The sequence below is a fragment of the Galleria mellonella genome, unplaced genomic scaffold, assembly GCF_026898425.1.
Source record: "Galleria mellonella isolate WM207_F2 unplaced genomic scaffold, CSIRO_AGI_GalMel_v1 utg6432, whole genome shotgun sequence".
Classification (NCBI taxonomy): domain Eukaryota; kingdom Metazoa; phylum Arthropoda; class Insecta; order Lepidoptera; family Pyralidae; genus Galleria; species Galleria mellonella.
This window is the reverse complement of record NW_026442136.1, coordinates 100,914-121,551: the sequence shown is the minus strand read 5'-3', so window position 1 is coordinate 121,551 and position 20,638 is coordinate 100,914. Positions and strand designations below refer to the sequence as shown.

The 20,638-nt window shown below is 37.1% G+C and overlaps 3 protein-coding genes and 1 long non-coding RNA gene across 4 annotated transcripts; 3 read left to right on the top strand and 1 right to left on the bottom strand.

Annotated features, from left to right (window-relative positions):
- The first annotated feature begins 5,963 nt into the window (after positions 1–5,963).
- On the top strand, positions 5,964–9,491 carry LOC128201930 (uncharacterized). Its single transcript, XM_052900354.1, has one exon. The coding sequence runs from the start codon at positions 5,964–5,966 to the stop codon at positions 9,489–9,491; it is 3,528 nt and encodes a 1,175-aa protein (XP_052756314.1).
- An 89-nt stretch (positions 9,492–9,580) lies between these two features.
- LOC128201929 (uncharacterized) lies at positions 9,581–10,948 on the top strand. The gene has a single exon (XM_052900353.1). The coding sequence runs from the start codon at positions 9,581–9,583 to the stop codon at positions 10,946–10,948; it is 1,368 nt and encodes a 455-aa protein (XP_052756313.1).
- LOC128201925 (hsp70-binding protein 1-like) lies at positions 10,824–18,028 on the bottom strand. The gene is made up of 6 exons (XM_052900351.1): positions 17,691–18,028; positions 15,950–16,030; positions 14,878–15,067; positions 14,384–14,602; positions 13,443–13,598; positions 10,824–12,069 (listed from the first exon to the last, which is right to left on the bottom strand). The coding sequence occupies exons 1-6, from the start codon at positions 17,799–17,801 to the stop codon at positions 11,768–11,770; spliced, it is 1,059 nt and encodes a 352-aa protein (XP_052756311.1). The 5' UTR covers positions 17,802–18,028; the 3' UTR covers positions 10,824–11,767.
- Positions 18,029–19,105: 1,077 nt separating this feature from the next.
- Positions 19,106–20,264, top strand: LOC128201926 (uncharacterized). Its single transcript, XR_008253515.1, has 2 exons — positions 19,106–19,298; positions 20,006–20,264. It is a non-coding gene; the product is annotated as an uncharacterized LOC128201926 (long non-coding RNA).
- The last annotated feature ends 374 nt before the right edge of the window (positions 20,265–20,638 follow it).

The following is a 20,638-nucleotide window of genomic DNA, read 5'->3' as shown; positions in this document are numbered from 1 at the left end:
TTCTCTCTTTATAGATAGTATACTTACTAGTATTGATTAGATAGATTGTATCCCATCTGATGACGAAGAGTCTCCAGAGAACGCGTTACGAAAACGGGCAGAGAACAAAATGTACCATCATTCTCACTGCCTACATCGCAAAAGACTTGGCAAGAAGATAAAAAAAACTCTACTTAGTGCTCTTATCTCAGAAATTACTTTACTAGTGATTATTTTTCACTTCGAATTATAACCAAAAAAAAAATGTGCTTTTAGCTTTAATTCTTAATGAGGTAGAGGCATTTGACCCCTATTGCTGTTGTGGTAAACGTAACTCTCAATGTGTCCTATTTCGCTGAGTATACTAAAATCCACGTAGCAAAAAGTGCGTGAATAGATAAGTATGGCTCTAAAAATACTTTGATTATCTGCCAACATTTAATAATACTGCGCCGTAGTTTAGACACGAGCAATCTAAACACAGAAGCAAATGTGACAAAAACGGTTCGAGTCTAATTCTTCCATAGATGAAGAATAATATATAATAAGTACCTGCATCTTCATTTTGGATAATAGATAATGGAGCGAAGTGCACGCTTCAGCTACAGTAACCCGAAGGAGCGCGCGTGGACAGGTGTCACTGTGTTTTCAGCGTATTTAGTGCTCCTAATGGTCGAGATATACATAGAAATATACGAGAACCAAACCCATATGCGTGTATATAATAGACTGTGTGAATTCTTTGTTTATGTACAAAGTTATTTTGTTGTGTAATAAATATGTTAATGACATTTTCATTCGTTACTTCCGACTTGGGTGAATGACACAGATGGATATAGACACGTGTGTGTTAAATTTGAAATATATCTGATAGTTAAAAGGGTTCATTCTTTGACCCTCTGACCGGACATCCCGCGATCTCCGCGTACAGTATATACTAGTTTAATTTTACGCATCCCGCGATTTCGACGTGCTCGCATTTTTTATGTTTTTTTGACGTTGTTTTCCCGCGATTTTTGTTTTGGTAGATCGATATTGTTTCTCCGAATCTCGCTAGATGGCTAATCACTCGTACTACTATTTGTTGTCAAAGCGATGTGTTTTATTGTTGTAATAAAAAAATACGCGGGAAAAGAGTTAAATGACTTTGCCGAAGTGTGTCAAGATCTCGACGGTAAAAATAATTTCACTAATATAATAAAATTGTAAGGAGACGATGTCTGTACATGGGGTGTGCGAGATACATACATACATACATATCTGTCACGCCTGTCTCCCATTAGGGTAGGCAGAAACAATGGTGTGCGAGATATTTAAGAAAAATTAATATGAGGTGTAAATAGTTTAAATAATAATTTTTAGACATTTTTCTGTCTGTATATTTGTTCCGTACGCAAAAATAACTGCATCGAATTGCTTTTCCAATTATGATCCTAAAGGTGTAGCTTAAAATCTGATGTTTTATCTCAATACCTAAAAGTAATCTATTTTATTAGCTTTCCCACAAAATGCGAGCTTATAAAATAGCAGGGAAAAAACTAGTTAGAAATATTAAACATAAATAAAGTGTTTTTTAAAATTAAGAGATAATTATGAGGTTGCTGTGCGTCAGGGGTATTCTCTGGAAATCAGTACGATTCTAGAATAAAGGCATACGGCTATGAGACTCCGGCCTCCCGAGCCGCTGCAGTGTCCCAGTCCTTTCCGCTACTGTAGTGTCCCCCCCACCCTTCCCCTTTCCTTTCCCACATAACTCCCTTATTCCTCTCATTCACCAATTTCCTTTACGCATTTCCAACGTTCCCTTTTTTTTTCTCAATCCTTACCTCCATATCGTAGGTGGTAGAAAGCACCAACAAATGCATTCCCAAAGAGGGTTGATGTCAGGCAGGCGGCCGGTCGTAAAACTATAAGCCAAATCTTTTTGGCTTGATAAAACAATTTTTTTGTTTTTAATGGGTGATAATGAAATGGTTACCCTGCCTGTGCCACCGGTATACACTGGCGGGGCACCAGTGAGAGATGATAGGTGAGGATGAAGCAGGTCAGTTGGCCCATCGTGACGAATTCAACAAGAATTGTTCACGATGGTATCCAGGGGAAACCACGTGGAAGTCGACCTGATAGGGTATATTGCTAGCAATGGAGCTGTTATACTCCATTGCTAACAATTCCTTTCCCCCGATAAAACCATATTACGCGGACCCCATATAATAATTGGGGTGAGGGTAGGAAGATGACGATGTGAGGTTACTGTTTAACCCTTAAATACCTGAAGTTTCAGATTTGATACCGGGGTTATAAATCGCATTGGGCGCCTACAATCAATTTTATTTTAATATTTGGCTGTTTACATGTTACCAAATGTTTTTTTTTTAAATAAATATATAAAAATATCGTTCTGTTTTTTTTTACTATTTTTCCCCATTAGTAAAAAAGTGTACCCTTATATATTTTTTAATTTGATTTGAAAAAATCAGTCTTTTAAGCGTTAATTATTGAATAAACGCTCTTAAACATGACATGAACATCTGGCAGACACCAAGAATATTGTGTTAATTACAATTTTGGACCGGTGATGAATAACACCTATAGGAAACCAGTTTAAACCAAATCAAGGCGGATCTCTGACACAATTATACACTTCTTGTTTTATCTATTTTGAAAATTCATCCGATGAGAATAAACAAACGTAAAAGGCCAGTAGAATTTGATGATGCACTATTATCGGTTGCTCAACGGCGGAATAGACAATCCTGCAACTCTTAGCCGTTGTTCTTTGTACGCACCCCAACGCTGCATGCGATTGCGCGCGTGTCGACTACTATCGGCACAGCCGGTTCGCACCTGTACTGCTCAGTTTGCTCCCACTTATCAGGCTATTTCTCTGGTCAACTCTCTGATTGCTCAGCAGCCAGATATTGACATATTTAATGACAAAATAGATATATTTTTAAAATGTTGTACCAAATTTGTAAGTTTGTAAAAAACCTATGGCTCACTACACGTTTTGGGAGACTGTAAGTGTGGTGAGTAATTTTCAAATAAATAAATAAAACATATCAATGTAAGTAGCATTATTTTTTATTAAAAATAAAACAATACCTCCATAAATAAGCTATAAATTTATACAAGCATAGTTGTAAAATATCAATTATTTACAAATATTACTTACTTAATAATGGTGAATGTATTCCATAAAAAAAAATGACTTCGACCGTCGCAAAATCAATTGTTTATTTAAAAAATCCAGTTCTTAATGATTTAAAAACTAAACTGAACTAATTTTGATAAAATCTCTATGGGACCAATCTAACCCTTTCAGACCTGAACGATACGGGCGTGAGTTGTAACTTTAAAACATTCTAAAACCGTGCGCAATTCATTTTTACGCACGAAGCTGAAATAACATGATAGTGAGATCCTAAACCAGCCAATAAGAAATCATTTTAGCGGTTAGGTGGTGCAGTAGTCTCGTGCGTGCCGGCAAGATGGCTTTGCTCCAAAACACGAAAATACATTTAATCTGAAAGAAAAAAAATCTTGGGTCTGAAAGGGCTAAAAGTCTTTCAAACAAAGAAGAATTTTCCGAAACTGTCTAGGAGTATTCGAGTGATCGGAGAATATACATAAAAAAATATAAAAAATCCGACGAATTGCAAACCTGTTTTTTTTGAAGTCGGTTTTTTAAATAGCGACTGTCATACAGAAAAAATTGCTTCAGGTGAGAGTTTGAGTATTTAAACCTAATATCAAAATAGGTATTACACGAAACAAAAACGATGTATCTACATCGGGGGTGTCTAACCGGTCGATCGCGCCGGTAAATTCGAGTTTAACTCTTACACTGTTATTTTAATTAATAACTTTAAAGGTCTTAACCAATTTTGCTTTCATATTCACATACCCTCATGGGTGAGTAGTCTGCTTTAGTATTTATTTATTTCTATCCATTATCAAGGTATATTTTTTTGAAATATTTTCAAAATTTGTAACAAATTTATTTACTGTTTGTTTTATTTACATTATTTTTACCTGTACCTTTCCTGCACTGGATTACCTGCCAATTAATTATTTTCTCTCGCAACTACACTGGGTTGGCTGGAAGAGATCTCTATTAGAGATAAGCCCACCCTTGCCAACAAGTTGTTAAACTAATCGCTGTATCTTTTTTTTATACAACTTAGAATGGCAAACAAGCTGACGGCCCACCTGATGGAAAGTGGTAACCGTCGCCTATAGACATGAGCAGTACCATGTACATAACAGAGTATACTGTTTCGCCAATGATACCCCCCATGCGTTGCCATTCCTGAAGACTCAGGTGTTATTCCTCTGTACTCAGTAAATTCACGCCACATCCCACCCTTCAAACCGAAACACAACCATGCAAACACAACTGCTTCACGGTTGAAACACGAATGTGACAGAGGTGCCCAAGCAATCGACGTTTGTACAGTCTCCCTCCCGCTGTATCTATTGTTCAAATGCAATAAAGAATATAAATAAATGAGCAGAAAATGTATTAAGTGTCTTGGATGGACCCACGTGAATAAATGCAGTTATTTTCATTTTAATACAGAATTTAAGTCACTGCTTGAAAACTGAACTTCGATTGCATTGAAGTTGGCCTCGCTGTTAAATAATTATATTATTAGTATATATCAGTGATATATCAGTGAATATATATATATATATATATATATATATATATATATATATATATATATATATCAGTGAATCTCAACCACTGTGCCGCGACACTTTTGTGTGCCGCCAAATTTTAAAAGTGCGCCGCCAAATTTTGCAAATATTTAAAATTTTTGTCATAAACTATTTGTTAAGAATTGTAGCTTAAATAAATTTCGCCTGGCAACATTTTTACAAAATAAAAAAAAAGTCTGTCGGTTGTTATCGAATGTGTCGGTAGAACGTACGTTCGTTGTCGTCGTTCTCGTTTAAAAATATTATCGCACGCGTGCATATATTGCCGCGAATATCGTTTGTCTTTTCGTATCGCTTTTTTAATCATATCACACATAACCAAGAGGCTGATTGAGAGGAGGGCATTGCACTGCTGGTCGGTTCAAGGCGGTGGATAGGTAACCTGGATCTGAGGGTAAGTTCGAACGAGCCAGAAGTACTGGGAAGCCTAAAGCCAGAACCGAATCCTGCAAACTACAAAGTTTCAGGTCAGTGGTCTCCACTTTCATTATCCTCTTGTGTTTCTTATGTTAACTACCACCATTGTATTAAAATTTCATACAGTCCACTAATAACCGTTGCCGGACGATTAATTTCATTTTTTGTAAGATCTTATTTTACGAACGGTCAACATTTTGTTGGTCCTTCGGCGGATTTTGTTGTAAGGCGATCTTTGGATAATTTAGTGTAATTTCGAGTTTAAAAAACTAATTTTCGTAATTCTTTCGCATTATTAATTTTTTGTAAAAATAAGTGGGTACTTTTACATCATACATTAGCAATCAGGATTTCTTCCATTTTGACGCCATATTGCGTTTCGTTGTATTAATTTCATGAAACGTTTTGTTCCATCATTTTGTCGCAATAAATCTCGCCGATCGTTTTTATTGAAATAACTTTTTGCAAAATAATAAAAACATTATTCATTGAATATAAATAAATATTTTCATTGTTAATATTGATAATTTAAAAATCGTAATTCTTTATCTAAAATATTTAAATTGATTTTGCGCTAATAAAACTTATCGTTTCAGAACGTATCTTAAAAGTGACTGTCAATGTAAAAATTGATTGTCATATTTTGTTTTCGTAATTTGGTTGTCAATTTCGTTTGTTTTGATTTTGTTGTTTGTTATTTTCCAAGTTATTTCATTTTATTTGGATATTGCGTTGTAATTAAAAAATAGTTATTTTGTTAAACAATGGAAACCAGTCGTTCATCGTTGGATGCAGGCGATAGAAATCGCATTGGGCGTGATTATGCTTTTGCCCGCATAGAAATGATGGAGGGCACCGATTTAATTGGTTATAGTTTACAGGATGTAAAGGATATTGAGGATGATTTCCATAAGTCACAGTTGGAACTATTAACATCGTTGTCCGGGAGTGATACATCCAGTGAATTAAAATTGTCATTTCGTTTTGAGCAAATAGTAAAATCAATAAAACATCGTTTGAAAAATATAGAACAGAAACCTGTTATATCGTCTAGTGGTAGTAGTAATATGAAATTACCCAGAATTATTATAAAACCCTTTGACAGCCGTATTGAAAATTGGGTCTCTTTTATTCAGTTGTTCGACTCACTAATTCACTCTAAAGAGATAGCACCAGTAGAAAAACTTCATTACTTATTGTCAAATGTTCAAGGTGAAGCTTTAGATTTAATAAAAAATTATCCCCTTTGTGATGAAAACTATTTGTTAGCATATAACACCTTAAAACACAAATATGAACAAAAAAGAGTCATCGCTACTGTCTTTTATGAAAGATTATTATATTGTGAATCAGTGAAGTCAAAGAGTAGCTTAGAATTAAACAGAATTTGTCGAACATTTAAAGAAAATTTAGATATACTTTCGAAATACCAGTTACCTGATAGTAATTTCATGTTATTTAATTTGTTGTGGAGTAAATTGGATGCAGTAACAAGGGAAGCATTTGAGTTACAACTGGATTCAAATGTTGATATACCTAAATATGAAAATTTAATTAACTTCATAGAAAAAAGAAGTCGAGCCTTGGAGAATTCAAACACATCAAAGTCAAATATTATTACTAGTAAACCAACAATTAGGTCAAAACCATCGCTTATTGTGCCTTCGGTTAACTGTATTGCTTGTTCTTCTTCCAGTCATAGTGTGGAGAAGTGTTCAAAATTCAATAGCTTGTCACCCTTTGAAAGATTCTCTTTAATAAAAGAAAATAAACTGTGTATTGGATGTTTTCGGCCCTCACATATTGTAAAGAATTGTAGAACATTTAGCAATTGTTCTAAGTGTAAATATAGACATCACACTTTACTTCATTTTGACAAAGGTGATAATACAGAGCTTTCACCGCAAGCTTCAGCAGTTACCACCACCTTGGCTGTATTGGGCACTGAAACTCAAGTTTTGTTTTCAACTGCAGTTGTTCTCATTAAAACTAAATTAAATAAATGGACACCTATTCGTATTCTTTTGGATAGTGCTAGTGCTTGCAATTTTATTACACACACCTGTGCAAGGAAACTTGGACTTCACATTGGGAATACCAAACAATCTGTTAGTGGTATTGGTCATGTGTCAGCGGACACACTTGGATCAGTCGCTTGTGAAATTATTCCATCAAATGGTGATGTCACTTGTAAATTTTCATTTGAAGCTTTTGTTTTACCAAAGATTTGTTCAGATATGCCATCCGGACAAATTGATGTCTCGGCTTGGAAACATATTCTGGATTTGGATCTTGCTGATCCCTCGTTCCACATACCTGGACCTATCGATATGTTAGTTAGTGTTAACATTTTGACATCAGCACTTCAAGAAGGCCTTGTCAAAGGCAATGTAGGTCAGCCCATTGCTGTTAGCACTGTATTCGGCTGGGTAGTGATGGGAGAATGTGCTACTCATGTTGATTCTTATCGTTCTCATTGTGTCTCTAGTTCCACAAACAATGATTGTCTCTTTGTTTCAAGTTGGTCTTTGGACAGCAATATTAAACGTTTTTGGGAATTAGAAACTATTGATCCCCCCAAATCTGTCGTACTTTCGAAATCAGAATTATCGTGTGAAAACTATATGAACGCTTCATATTGTCGTAGTCCTGAAGGTAGGATGGTAGTACCATTAACTTTCGTTGACCCTCAGGCGAGGCCCAAGTTTTGTAATTCTCGTGAGATTGCTCTCAAGCGTCTTTTAAATTTGGAGAGGAAATTTAAAACAAACCCTCTATTTCGGACTGCTTATGTCAAATTCATGGATGACTATTTTCAAAGTGGTCACATGGAGGAAGTTGAACCACCTTCATCGAATGATGGTAATTTTTATTACATTCCGCATCATGGAGTGATGCGGCCTGACTCGGCTACTACTCCTTTGCGTACAGTATTCGATGCAAGCGCCAAGGATACTACAGGAAGGTCCTTAAATGATTCTTTATTACCGGGCCCTAAGCTGCAAAAGAACATTTTTGACTTGTTAGTCAGATTTCGTTGGCATGCAGTTGTGTTCACTGCAGATATCAAGCAGATGTATCGTCAATTTCTTGTTCATCTTCGAGACTGTGATTATCAACGCATTTTGTGGCGTCCTTCTCCGAATGATCCTGTTAGGGATTTTCGATTACTCACAGTGACTTATGGTGTATCCTGTGCCCCATATCAGGCTCTTTGGTGCATTGCTAGGTTGGCAAAGGAATTTTCGTCTCTTGCTTCACGTGGTAGTGCAGTATTAGCTAGAGATACTTACGTTGATGACGTCGTATCAGGCGCCGATTCTGTAGAGAATGCTCTGCAAATACGTCAGGAATTAGTAGAAATTTTGTCGTCGGGTCATCTTCACTTGCGTAAATGGACTTCAAACTGTCCAGAATTTCTAGAAAAGGTGTCAGATTCCGACTTGTACTCGGAGCAACTTCGTGATTTTGAAGATGTTCGTGATGTTTCGGTTAAAATATTGGATCTTTCATGGTTTCCTGGGGATGATCTTTTTACATTTAAGACATCTTCCAGTGATACTCGTTGTACCAAGCGATCCATTCTGTCGGACATCGCTAGAATCTTCGACCCATTGGGTTTGTTAGCACCAGTGGTATTTCTGGCAAAATATTTGATACAACTTTTGTGGTTATCGGGTGTCGATTGGGATAGTGATGCTCCCGTCACTATCAGTCAAGAGTGGTCTAAATTTAAATCACAATTGTCGTCGTTAAGTTCGTTTTCCATTCCTCGCAGAATGGTCGAGTCTTTCGAGTCATTACAACTCCATGGGTTCTGTGATGCCTCGGAAAGAGGTTATTGTGCCGTCATATATTGTCGTGTCGTTAAGAATGATGGTTCTGTCGTCGTGCGCTTGTGTTGTGCAAAATCAAAGGTAGCTCCTCTACGTAAGTGCTCAATTCCACGTTTGGAATTGTTAGCAGCTGTCTTATTGTCGGACTTAATTTGCTCATTTGTCGATGCTTTAAAAGAGTTTTATCCCTTTAGTAATATTTATGCTTGGTCAGATTCAACTGTCGCTCTGACTTGGATTCGTGCTTGTCCATCTAAATGGAAAACTTTCGTGGCTAATAGAGTGGTAAATATTCAGGAGAAAGTCCCTCCGCAAAATTGGCATCACGTTTCTGGGTTTGAAAATCCAGCGGATTGTGGTTCTCGCGGCTTACTTCCTGTTGATTTAGTTCAGAATACGTTATGGTGGGCGGACCTGCCTGGCTCTCCAACCCTGAAGTGTCGTGGCCACATTCAGAGATGTCGTTCGATCAAGCCGCTGCTGATGAACAAAAGATTTATAGTCTTTTCACAGCCTCTAATATGTCGTTTATAGATGATTTATTAAATAGATTCTCGTCGTTACAGCGCGCCTTGCGTATTTTGGCTTATTGTTTTAGATATATTCATAATTTGCAAAACCCTATGCTGAAAAATAATTGTAATTTGTCGGGTGCAGAGATAAATCAAGCGTTTCGTTTTCTAGTGAGGCATGTTCAGGAGCGTTGTTTTGCATCAGAATTTTGTAGTTTATCGAAGGAAGGATCGTCGCTTTCCATTTCCAAACCCATTCGAAAGTTGTCTCCATTCTTGGATGAACATGGTCTTTTGAGGGTGGGCGGTCGGCTTTCCAAGGGAAACCTAACTTATGATGTCAAACATCCAATTTTATTGCCTCGTAATCATAGATTAACAACACTCATTATCGAAGAGTATCATCATCGGTTTATGCACCCTGGTATGCAAACTTTGAAAAACTTATTATCTCAAGAGTTTTGGATATTGTCTTCGAAGAGAGCTATTCATGCAGTAATATCCTCGTGTGTAAAATGCTTTCGTGCTCATCCTAGAGTTGCAGCGCCACCTATCATGGGTAACTTACCAGCGTGTCGTATCAATCAAATAAAGCCATTTTCGGTTTCGGCAGTCGACTATGCTGGTCCTTTCGATATTAGTTTGGGTCGTGGTCGTGGTACACGTACATTTAAATCGTACGTATGTGTTTTTGTATGCACTGCCACCAAGGCAGTGCACCTTGAACTCGTGTCTGAGTTAACTACGGAAGCATACCTAGCAGCTTTAAGGCGCTTTATCGCTCGGCGCGGTCGTTGCTCTCGGTTGATTTCGGATCAAGGTAGAAATTTTATCGGTGCAGCAAATGTATTGCATGACTTGCTGCAAAATGCTACGCATGTAGAACAAATTGAATTTGTCTTTAATCCACCCGGTAGTCCGCATTTTTCCGGTTTAGCAGAAGCTGGTGTGAAGTCAATAAAGACTCATTTGTCTCGTGTAATAGGTATACAACGTCTTACTTTCGAAGAGTTTTATACCGTCTTAGCTCAAATAGAGGCCATGTTAAACTCAAGACCTCTATCGCCTATCAGTTCGGATCCCAATGACTTTTCGGTGTTGACTCCTGGTCATTTTCTCACCATGGAACCTCTCACTATATTACCTGAAAGTAATCTAGTTGATATAAAATTAGGACCGTTGCAGCGTTGGAAATTGCTACAAAAAATCCATCAGGATTTCTGGCGCAAGTGGCATTTAGAGTACTTGCATACCTTGCAGTCGCGTCTCAAATGGTACAACAAACAACAGGAGATTGATGTCGGCACTCTTGTTCTCATTGTCAATGAGCAATTCAGTCCAATGAAATGGAGGATTGGTCGAGTAGTCAAACTTCACCGTGGTACTGATGGAGTTTGTAGAGTCGTTACCATTCGAACCAATTCTGGTGAATGTAAGAGGCCAGTCGTTAAACTGTGCCCTCTACCGTTATCAAATTAAAGACCTTTGTTAAATTTTTGTCGTTTAACTTGTCGTTATTTATCGTTAAATTAATTGTGTCGTTTGAAAGGAAACCTATTGCTAATGTGTAATTAGGAAAATATGTTGTATTTTGGTGGGCGGAATGTTAAGAATTGTAGCTTAAATAAATTTCGCCTGGCAACATTTTTACAAAATAAAAAAAGTCTGTCGGTTGTTATCGAATGTGTCGGTAGAACGTACGTTCGTTGTCGTCGTTCTCGTTTAAAAATATTATCGCACGCGTGCATATATTGCCGCGAATATCGTTTGTCTTTTCGTATCGCTTTTTTAATCATATCACACATAACCAAGAGGCTGATTGAGAGGAGGGCATTGCACTGCTGGTCGGTTCAAGGCGGTGGATAGGTAACCTGGATCTGAGGGTAAGTTGAGCGAGCCAGAAGTACTGGGAAGCCTAAAGCCAGAACCGAATCCTGCAAACTACAAAGTTTCAGGTCAGTGGTCTCCACTTTCATTATCCTCTTGTGTTTCTTATGTTAACTACCACCATTGTATTAAAATTTCATACAGTCCACTAATAACCGTTGCCGGACGATTAATTTCATTTTTTGTAAGATCTTATTTTACGAACGGTCAACACTATTCATGCAGTGTGTTGTAGTAAGTAAATGATTTTTATCTTTTTCTTTGTGTGCCGCCAAATTTTGAAATCGTTAAATATGTGCCGCAACGAAAAAAAAAGGTTGAGAATCACTGATCTAGGTTATGTTTTCATTCCACATCTTTAAGTGTATAACTGCTAAATTCAGTCCAAACTTAACTGAAACATTTACAAAACTATCTGGTCACTTCATCATCCACCACTTCAATCGGAGGGCAATCCTTGAAGACCTGCTGCAGTATCTCCTGACAGTATTCTTTCTCTTCTATATATGACTCCTCCAATTCTGGATGTTTGAGATGATCTTCTAGAACCTTCTTGAGGTTGAGACGAGGGTTCCTGCACTGTTGCAGCACAGTCGGGTCCAGACCCTCTACTAGGGCGAGGAGAATGCCCAACAGATGTTCGGTAGTGTCATCTCGTCCCGACTTGATTTGTTCCACCACTGTTTCCACAACGTTGTTCTGTATGAATTGTTCTGAAAATATAAAACAAAAATGTACCCTCTTATTCATAACACCATCAAACTGCTTATAAAACCTACTTAAACTATCTCTTTCTTTTATACTAAATTTAGTTTGCATGAAAGTGACAAAACAGTGTAAATAATAGTTAAAACAGATTTGACAGTATTATATAATAGTTAAGACAGATTACATTTTCGTTTTTATGAATAAGGGAGTAAGGAATTGTGTTCTGAGGAATTGATCTTTTTTTTTACAACACAGGGGGCCAACGAGCATGCGGCTCACCTGATGGTAAGTGACTACCGCCGCCCATGGTCACCTACAACACCTACGGCATTGCAGGTGTGCTGCCGGCCTTATCGTATCGGCTCGGATATACTGCTACTGGAAATTGATTCCAAAGAGTGGTTGTGCGTGGAAGAAAGTGCCTTGAAAAACGCACGGTGGAGGACCGCCACTCGTCCAGATGGTTGGGATGAAATTTTAGTTTATGGCGAATTGTACGGTGTTGAAAATCAGCAGCAGGTATCAATCCGAACAATTCCTCAGAGCACTCCCCATGATAAATTCGGTAGAAGATGCACAGAGATGCAACATCTCTACGCAGTTTCAGTAGGTCGAGCCGGACAGTAAGACGCCGATCGTCAACAATTCGAGCTGCTCGACTTTGAATGCGGTCTAACGGAAGGAGTTGCTACTGCGGCGCTCCTGCGCACAGGTGAGAACAGTATTCCATGTGATTATTTGATGTGATGCCTACAGTCACTTTTTATCATCGCACCGCTCGCCATCGACAGGGAATTCATTCTTAGACACTTGAACCTAAATGGTCATATACAGTGCGATTTTAAAGGAATTTTCTCTGATGAACACTCAAGTTGTGGAATGAGTCCCCTCCCGAGGTTTTAGTAGGACATTGTTGTTCAACAAGGTAAGTTCGCCTTTGCTAACATTGTTATTACTGTATTATACATACTGTATTAAAACATACAGTAACAACTTATTGTTGTTACTCTATGTTTTAGCGCAATAAAGAATATATATATTGTTCCTTACGTATACGTAATAATACGATATTTCCTATATTAATAAATGCTATTAATTTTCGATACTTTTAACCCTTCTTTGCATAACGGTGGAAATTTCCATCATAACATTAAATTCCCAAAAATTATATAAAAGAACATGTTCACTTTAAGTTGATCGTGTCCGGATACCTTTTTAATGTCCATTGCAGAAAAAAAAAACATAGCTGTCAAATTTATTTTCTTAACCATTTTTCCTTTAATTTTGAACATAAATTATATCACCTTGATTTATTTTACCAATAAAAAAAAATTATGCAAAGAAGGGTTAAATGACTACCGCATACTAATGACTATACCTTTAGCATCGCTGTAGTGGTGCGCAAGGTGCCTGACGAGGAATGCGGCGCGGGTCCTGGCGGCCGGCTCCGGCGCCCGCAGTAGCGCTGCGAGCGCCGCCACGCCGTCCTGCCACACCAGCTCGCGCGCCGCCGGCTCGTACTCGCGGCATATGCCTGCCATCACCACGCAATTTTTTTATTATATGATAACCCCATATACCATAGCCGCATGTTCATTTGTCTCTGTACGCATGCGCTCGCGTGCGGCCGTGCGTGCGTGCGTGCGAAGCGTGCGTACGTGCGTGCGTGCGTGCATGCGTGTTTGTGTGTGTGTGTGTGTGTGTGTGTGTGTGTGTGTGTGTGTGTGTGTGTGTGTGTGTGTGTGTGTGTGTGTGTGTGTGTGTGTGTGTGTATATATATATATGTGTGTGTAGAGCATATGTCGAAATTTAATTTGAAACAGAGAAGGCCATAAGCTATTGCCATAAGCCTGGTTACATGGATAAAATTGCGGATTTTTTTATTAGACATAATGGGATAACAGAAAGAGCAAAAGAGCATGCGACTTAACTAATAATAAGTTATTACTATCGCCCATAGACATCCGCAATATCTAAGAAACTACAAGAGTGTTGCTGTTTTCTTGAAGGTTTCAGTATCATATCTGTTCAAAAATACTATTGCTTTTTTATGGATTATAATGGAATAGTACCCCGCCTGCGCTTACGGGGCACCATTGAGTGATGATAGATGGGAATGAAAAGACAGGTCAGTTAGCCCATCGTGATGAATACACCTGAAATTCAACTGTGGTTTCCAGAGAACACCACTTCGAGGTCGACCTGATAGAGTATATTTCTAGCAATAGGACAGATAGTCTGCATTACTAACTTTATCGTCCCCCTCCTAAAATACTACTGGTGGAAGTTGGTGCCTTGTTTTGGTCGGTTCCAACTCACATGATATAGCGTACAAGCACTTGGCGAGCGCGTGCCCCCGCTCGGACTGCACGAGGTGTATGAGCACGTTGAGCAGGCCGCAGTCGAGGGCGCGGCGCTGGCAGTGCGGGTTGTTCTGGCACGCCTCCGCCAGCACCGAGCTCGCGCGCGACCGCACCTCGTCGTTCTCGCTGCCGTAGCATACCGGAAAGATGGCGAACCCACCCATTTTGTAGAAGTCTGGAATGTAAAGCCCATCATGATGAATTCATCAGGAATTAATCATGACAGTTTCTGGAGAGAACCGCGAGGAGGTCGACCTGGTTGGGTATATTGCTAGCAACAGGATTCTCAGTCTCCATTACTAACACTCCCTTTCCCCCCAATATTGCTATATTACCCACCCCTATGTCAGATAAATATGACGGGATTGGTATGGGCATGAAAATGTTTCTCAGGTATACGTAACAGAGTGAAGGGTTAAATAAATAAAAATATTAAAAAAAAAAACACACCATTAGCAATATCGATATCATCAATATAATCCAGCAGGTTGTCGAATGCGGTCTCAACATCAGAAGGCAACGGTTCCCCGAGCTGGCTGCGGATCTTCTCTGTGTCTGTTAGCACTTTGATGGAACTCTGCAGCACCTCCGCCACATTCACTGTGAGACTCTTTAATGCGTCTTCGAGAAATTTCCGCCGCTGTGAATGATAAGTAATAACATTGCTTTAATATTTTAATATTTGCCATTCGCGTTTCTACCGTAAAGCAGTTGTATTTGCATTGCTGTGTTTCGGTTTGAAGGGTGGGATATGGCGTGAATTTACAGGGTACAGAGGAATAACACCTGAGTCCTCAGAACTGGCAACGCATGGGGGGTATCATGGGCGAAACAGTATACTCTGTTATGTCCATGGTACTGCTCATGTCTATAGGCGATGGTTACCACTTTCCATCAGGTGGGCCGTCAGCTTGTTTACCATTATAAGTTGGATAAAAAAATAATAATAACTTGATAACCTGGGGAAAGGAATTGCTAGTAACGGGGTCTAAGGACTAACTAGCAACTAACTGGACTTTTTTCACTGTACTGCCACAAAGTTTAGCAAGGTGGTAACAAATTATGCAAAACTGCATTTTTACTGTTTATTTTTATACTATAATTAGATATGTTATGATATGTATGATTTTTTTATTATTATTATTTTTCCATTATTGTATTATTACAATATTCTATTTTTGGTTTTTGATGAATGCATTGGTAAATCTGTAAAACTCACCAAAAATATGTATATATGTTATAAATAAATAAACTCTCATTCCATGTTAAAACATATGTAAATACTTTTTTTTCTAAGAATGGCAAACAAGCTGACGGCCCACCTGATGGAAAGTGGTAACCGTCGCCTATAGACAAACAAAACTGCTTCACGGTTGAAACACGAATGGGACAGAGGTACCCAAGCAATCAACTTTTGTACAAAGTCTCCCTCTGATAAAACATCAACAAAAATTTACATAAGGATTATTAATATAACTTTAGCAAAACTATGAGTTAAATACTAATATATTAATACCCTTACCTCTTCATCCATGGGACTGAATTCTGAGTTCCCTGGTGCATCTTCTGCTTTTGTTGCTTCCATTGCAAACCTCAGGAGACCCTGAAATAACCAAATCAAGTCCATTTAGTTTGTGACTTTTGCCTTATTTGCTAAAAAAATATTTACAAGCTGTTTAATATATGTTTTTAATCATTCACGTTTATATAAAAAAAAATATGTCATCAGATGACCAGCGAGGTTACAATAATAGAAAAGCCACACATACACAAAAAAAATCACATAGAGTAAAAGTGTTTTGTATTTAAAATTCACAAATAAATATTTCAATAATGATTGAACACGAAATATTTAAAACACAAGAATGTTTAAAATACTTATGTACTGTTTTTATGTAATAATGTTATTTAACTCCCTTCATCATCATCATCAGCCATTATCCGTCCACTGCTGAACATAAACCTCCTCCATATACTGCCGTAACAAACTCCCTTATTTTAATTGAAAAATTCATAAAATAATGAAATAAAAATGAAATTTTACAATGTTCAATTAAATATTATATCTTAAACATCATCGTTTCAGGCATTAATCCATTGTCCACTGCTAAACATATACCTCCCATATAGAGTGCCATAATGAATGTTCCAGACCACCTGCATCCATTGACTCTCTAGTACACATTCAAGGTTGTTCCATTTAGTTGGAGGTCATCCTATGTTAACCTGAACATTTGTATTAGTATGTAAAGTAACTAATTTACCATTGTCATCCATGTGAACAGTGTTGTAAATAGCAGGATGCAGTAATAAAACATATATGTATTTGTGATACAAAATAATAAGTTTAGTGAAAAATTACGAGACATGTCTTATAAAAATCTGACACAGAACAAACTTAAAAATAATACATTGTTCTAAAAAAACCTCAGTGTCAACAGCCAGTATTAAAACTCCAACAACCAAGATATGTTGAGTAACTATGAAAATGTTGCCCATGTCATTTTCGATCCAATAAAATAGTTTTGTGCCAAATTTCATAATTATTGTTTAAGCCATTAAGACAACAAGAGGTAACAAATATAAAAATCACTTTCAATTTTATAATAAACTGGATTTCACCTGTACATGAATACATTCATGGGATATATTTACTGACCAGGATAAGAAGTAACCTCTCGTTCTCCAACCCCTATGTATACCATATTTCATAGCCATTAGTTAAGCTGTTAAGACACTAAGAGGTAATAAACAAATTCACTTTCACATTCAATAAGGATTTAAGGTTTCGCCATATAAAAGTATCCCTTAACTTTATTTCTATAAATGATAAATTTAATTCAAATAAAACAATAAATTTTTATTTAGGGTATTTTAATTAAAATTTATTGTTTTTATTTGTGATAACATCTTTGTATTTATTTTTAATTTAATACCTTATGGTTGGGTGTTTCGGTGCAAATAGACACATATTTATATCCTGGCAGGTCGACCTCCATGTGAAACCATCTTATTAAATTCCAGGTGAATTTATTATGATGGGCTAACTGATCTGCCTTTTCATTCTCACCTATCATACCTCACTGGTGCCCCGCCAGCATATATTGTTAGCCCAGGTGATTACTATTCCATTAAAATCATTAAAAAAAAAATACACACATATTTTCAATTACAAAAAAATGTGTACATGAGTGAGAACTTTTACTGAGTAATATTTTATGAATGTATTTTTTTACGTAAAGTTATACAGATAAATAAGTTACCTGGAGACTCCTGGGCTGCCGCGGTTGTACAGGCACGGATTGCATATTCTGACTGCTAACAGGATATGTTATTGCACCAGCTATTTGGTTATTTTCAGGATTCGTACCCATTATTCAAAATTGAATAATAAAAAAACAATTGACAAACACTCAACTGTAACTAACAGGACATATATCTGTTCTCACGCGTCTTCTTTATATACTAACACAACAACGACGTATTGACGAATGAATAATGTACGCAAAGGAAAATAAAACACAATATTCTATTCTATTCGAGAAAATTCAAGAACGCCTAAGAAGATGGAATCATAGAAATCTTTGAAGAACACGCGGAATGCGTAATTCTGTTTTGACATTTTAATTTGACATTTTATTATGACATTGACAGTACTATTTGTTGTTGTTTTAATATTCGTCCAAATAAGACAGTCAAAGAGTATGGCCCATACAGCCTAGTCGTAAGTTATTATCAGTTCTTCATAAACGGGGAGAAAACTATTTCATAATATGTATTTTATATTAATCTTCATAGGAGTTGTAACTACCAAACGTCAGAGTTCTTAATACTCTTATCTCAAAGCTTATAGCTATACTGCCATATCTAAAAGTACTTACTTTCATATTACTTTTATATTAAAATGTTATTAATTACAAAATATTATTGATCCAGAAATTAAATGAAGATAACGGCTGTACAGACATATCCCTTTTGCCGTTTTTATTGATGGGGTAAATCTTAATTATTACTACGTAAAAACGTTATACTAAGTATATGGGGAAAAGAAATAAAAAAATATTGATACATAAGACTACTAACAATAATATTATTGTATTGCTAAAAAAATAAGCACAAAATATAACTTATAAAAAAAAAACTTATACAGTATTTACATTAAATTCTACTTAAATACTAATGATAATTCCCTCACTAGATGGAACACGACTTCAAATGCATTTTCTGTAGTGGTGGATGCAGGTGGCTCAGATCCATTCTTTATTTCTTTATGGCAGTCTATGAAGAAGGCCTATATTCAGCAGTAGACAGATAATGGCTGAGATGATGATGTCTGATGATAGTAAGTTTCTAATATTTTTAAATTATAATGCTCTACACTAAGGAACTTACTTTTTACTTTTAGCCATAAAAAATAAGTTAATATGATGTCGTGTGAATGTTCGTAGCTTAAGGTTTGCAGATAATTGTTCAATGAGTGGGTATATAAACAATTATTTGGAATACTGATGTTTTTAAAGTTATTTAATTAAATTAATTAATTAACATTTCTGAATAACTCAAGTCGTGAGCTAATTACGAATTTATTTCTTTGTTTTTCTCACGACTAGCAGCGGGATGTTTTTTTTTTTCATAGTTTCCCGCGCTGTCAATATTTACAACTGCCGTAGGCACAATATACATTGCATTAATCTCTGATAATTCCTGAGATAAACTGTTTCGAGATAAACCAAGTGTAATAATATATTTTCATAACATCAGTGTCGACTGTGAATATGACTAAACGGCATTGTTGTAGATTAATTAATAATTTAAATAATTAAAATTAGGTAGAGTAAGGTCACTGCGGAATTGGAGTTTATACAACACAGGTCAGTACAGCTGTATATATATACATACATATTTAATGGCGAAGCAATTTTCTACTTAATTGTCGCTAAACACGTACCAAGTTAATTTATTACTAATAAAATAACTTCATTTATTATATTTGATTGTGCTTTACTTTTGACATTTGTTTTTTATTTTTTAATGTATGGTAACGGAATAACAACCCCGCCTGTGGCAACTGTATAAACTGGTGGACTACTATTGAGACATGGTAAGGTGAGGATGAAAAGACAGGTTTTTTTTATGAGTGATAATGAAATGGTAACCCCGCCTGCGCTATCGGTATACACTGGCGGGGCACCAGTAAGGGATGATTGGTAAGGATGAAAAGGCAAGTCAGTTAGGCCATCGTGACAAATTCAACAATAAATTAGTCACGATAGTTTCCAGGAGAAACCGCGTGGAGGTCGACCTGATAGGGTATATTCATAGCAATGAGGACTAACCTCCCCATTACTAGCAATCCCTTCCCTCCCGAAAAGGCAGATCAGTTAGCCCATCGTGGGTTCACCAGGAATTAAGCAAGATCCAGGCGAGAAATGAATTTTTGAATTTTTATTATTATAATTATGTCATCCGTTAACTTTCCACTGCTGAATATTGGCCTCTCCCATAAGAGAGGGTGTTGCCACGCTTGGTAGGTGGATTAGCAACTCTTCGACTTCAGTTCGATTACATCCATTTTCAGAGATGTCACCTCGACAGGACCACATACGAGAGACGGAACGAGTGTGTCTGCCCACGCAGCCGCGGCCGCCGCCCCCGCCCGCTCCTGGTCGCCTACAGAGACCTCTGCACGACCACCCCGCCAACTATATCCTACGACCCGCCAACACGACACGCAATACCGTCACAATCACAACGCGCTAAATATATAATTTGAAATTTGAAAATGGAACTCTTCGTTCTATAAGTGTGGTTTACATAAAAAAAAAGTTTTTATCGTGTTTTTTTTTTTTTTATTTTATATTTTCCTCATCTTCCTTGTACCGTACTGCAACACTTACTCAACAGTTTTTTCTTTTTTATACCATTGAAGTGACAAACAAGCATACGGCCCACCTGATGGTAAGCGGTTACCGTAGCATATTAACGCCTGCAATACCAGGGGTATTACGTGTGCGTTGCTGACTCTGAAGAAACCCCTTTACCCCCCTTTTGAAGAACCCCATGCTGTAGGCCAGTGATTCTCAACCACTGTGCCGCGACACTTTTGTGTGCCGCCAAATTTTAAAAGTATGCCGCCAAATTTTGCAAATATTTAAAATTTTTGTCATAAACTATTCATGCAGTAAGTGAATAATTTTTATCTTTTCCTTTG

Bases quoted from the DNA above. Each gene is read 5' to 3' on its own strand.
- LOC128201930 (XM_052900354.1), top strand. From the start codon at position 5,964: ATGATGGAGGGCACCGATTTAATTGGTTATAGTTTACAGGATGTAAAG.
- LOC128201929 (XM_052900353.1), top strand. From the start codon at position 9,581: ATGCTGAAAAATAATTGTAATTTGTCGGGTGCAGAGATAAATCAAGCG.
- LOC128201925 (XM_052900351.1), bottom strand. From the start codon at position 17,801: ATGGGTACGAATCCTGAAAATAACCAAATAGCTGGTGCAATAACATAT. The intron at 13,599-14,383 runs GTGAGTTGGAAC...TGGTGATGGCAG, and splicing joins GTGCTTGTACGCTATATCAT to GCATATGCCGCGAGTACGAG. The intron at 12,070-13,442 runs GTATAGTCATTA...TTATATTTTCAG, and splicing joins CCACTACAGCGATGCTAAAG to AACAATTCATACAGAACAAC.